This window comes from Euprymna scolopes, chromosome 22 (assembly GCF_053919585.1).
Source record: "Euprymna scolopes isolate OS-2025 chromosome 22, ASM5391958v1, whole genome shotgun sequence".
Taxonomy (NCBI): domain Eukaryota; kingdom Metazoa; phylum Mollusca; class Cephalopoda; order Sepiida; family Sepiolidae; genus Euprymna; species Euprymna scolopes.
The window spans coordinates 70,348,613-70,351,112 of NC_136503.1; the positions used below are offsets into that span (position 1 = coordinate 70,348,613).

At 31.6% G+C, this 2,500-nt stretch overlaps 1 protein-coding gene across 47 annotated transcripts in view; it reads left to right on the forward strand.

Annotated features, from left to right (window-relative positions):
- LOC145243461 (RNA binding protein fox-1 homolog 2-like) overlaps window positions 1-2,500 on the forward strand; it is a 486,106-nt gene that overhangs the window by 293,440 nt on the left and 190,166 nt on the right. The window contains exon 1 of one of the 47 annotated variants that reach the window (XM_080106397.1): window positions 407-674. The exons of 45 other annotated variants lie outside the window; for them this stretch is intronic. In XM_080106397.1, coding sequence (XP_079962523.1) covers window positions 573-674 — 102 coding nt within the window. In that variant the 5' untranslated portion in view covers window positions 407-572. Of the gene's footprint in view, window positions 1-406; window positions 675-2,500 lie in introns of those variants that run through there. One more of the 47 variants, XM_080106398.1, reaches the window with a different exon arrangement.

Here is a 2,500-nt window from a genome sequence, read left to right on the forward strand (position 1 = left end):
GCACATCGCTCCAGCACAAGAGGAGGAGAAAAATAGAAAAAAAAAAAAATCCAAAGGAAATTAAAAGAAAGTGCGTGTGATCATAACGATTCGGAAAATATATACAGATAAATATTATTGTTAATGTATATAAGATATATTTATATATATACATGTATGTATGTATAATATACATTCACCTATGTGGGTCCTATACGGGGTGAAACGAACTTCCGTCTACCAGCATCAGCATCACTGCCTTTGCATCGCACACGCTCTCTGGCTACCAAACTAGTAATATTTATACGTTAACCTTATTTCATCTGGACGCATACACAGAAAAAAAAGCATCTTTATTCATACACACACACACACATATATTTATATATATTTATATATATTTATATATATATATATATATATATATATATATATATATATATATATATATAAAGTAGGATAAGTGTTCTTGTACCTACCTATGTATGCGTAGAATTACCCACACGCGTGTATACGTGGGTTATGACAGCTGGAAATTCTAAAGAACGTGACGCACTTGCTCGGAGGCTTGGGATACGCAATATTTTCATGCTATGAACAAGAACGCGATGTGTTTATTGGATAGCTTCAACATGCTAGCAAACAGCAGGAAAATAATGCCGGGTAGCACCATGTTAAAAATGATCGCTGCTGTGGTGAGTATTTTTCGTCCTCTTGGGTTCTTTCATATTTGAACACAACCTCCCCCCCACCTTATCCATCGTCCTGCAACTGACTACCATTTTTGTCCAAGACCTGTATTCACACACGCATTAAAAAAAACAAAAAAACAAAACCCGTCTTATATCTTTCCTTTATTCGCCCCCACATCGTTTATCGCGTTAAGTATTGGCACCAAGTTTAAAGATTACTTTTTGATCCTCATCGCCTCATCGGATATCTCAGCATTCATTTATACGCATTTTATATACACGTTCCGTATTATTATCTTTTAAAATTATTATTGTGCCATTTTTTTTTATATCAAGCAATTTTTGTGAATATGATGTAAAACAATGAAATTGTTTGATTATTAATGTTTATAATTGAACCACATTGTTATAAAACTATGATTTTGTTGAGATAATGTTTTAATCTCTATAAGGCAAAGGCACTTCGATCTAAATAGCTTAAAAAGATTTAAAAAAAAACCCAAACAACTTTCTATTCTTTTAAGACATAGGGATTTACTAATAATTTTACAGACAGAACTGACTTTCTATTCGACAGTTCAAATGCTTCCAAATTCTGTTCAGATTATCTAGGGTCACTAAGTTATGCTTTTGTCTTTTTTGTTTTTACTGTAAAAACATACTTTATGGTTGGCATGTTTACAGAGAAATCGAAATGCCTACTGGTGGATGTAATTTCGTAATTAAATTACTTCCTTTTTTAAAATTGGATTCTTAAAAATTGTCTTTTTTATTTTATGCCATTGTTTTTTTTTTTTGTTTTCAATAAATATTTGCTTAATAGAAAATTAAACAGACCAAAAAATAAAGTACAAGTTACGTAGAGACGAAAACCGCACATAAACAGACACACGAGGAATTGTCTTCTACTTTTATTAATATAGAAATAATATTACAAAACCGGATTTTCTTTACCATTGAATGCCTTAAAAATAGTATTTTATGTATTTTTCTTTTTATGTTAACACGTTCAGTAAGTCTATGAATAGTCTGCAGTCTGCACCGACATGGTTCCGTTTATTATTTTCAATCTTATTTCGTCGTGGCTCCCCGTGCTGTTTGTTGGAAATATTTTTTTTTCTTTTGGATTTTTGCTCTGTGCGTACAATATTGCCTACTTCGGTCTGTTTCTGGGGGTTTTTTTTTTTGTAGATAAATAACTTAGAACTAATAATTCACTCTTTTATATACTGTTTTCTTTGGGGTTTTTTCACATTTTACCATTTCTATAATTCGTCCCGATCCTTCCGCTGTCTCGTCATATTTGCGCATTTAACATCGTTTTCAGCTAGTGCTCTTAAATCAAAAAGAGCCGATATTTTGATTGATTCCTGAACCCAAAATAGATAATACTTTTTGTTCTTCTTGTTTTATCTGGCTAATTTCTCTTTTTTTTTTTTTTTTGCAAACATTATTCCATAAGCTATTAGTATTCGAAATTAGCATCGAATCCTTATTTTCGTCTATTTTTTATTTTTATTTTTTTTAAATTCGTCGTTCCTCTCTTTGAAATGCGAAATACGGTTCAGATTCTTGTACGTTTAGACGCTTGACATTACAAGACAGGAGAGTTCTATCATCATTTTATTACCACTGACAAAGGCGTTCCATGTTTTTTTTTTTCTTTTTTCGAGGTGATATGGTTTCCATCCCGATGTTATTCGATTCTCCAGATTTCAATATCCACTAGCAGGTTTCCCAGGTTTTCTTTATCCACCCCTCCTCCACACGCATTAAACACACACAAAAATAAACAAAACAAAACAAAAAAAAAAATAATGTAAATAATT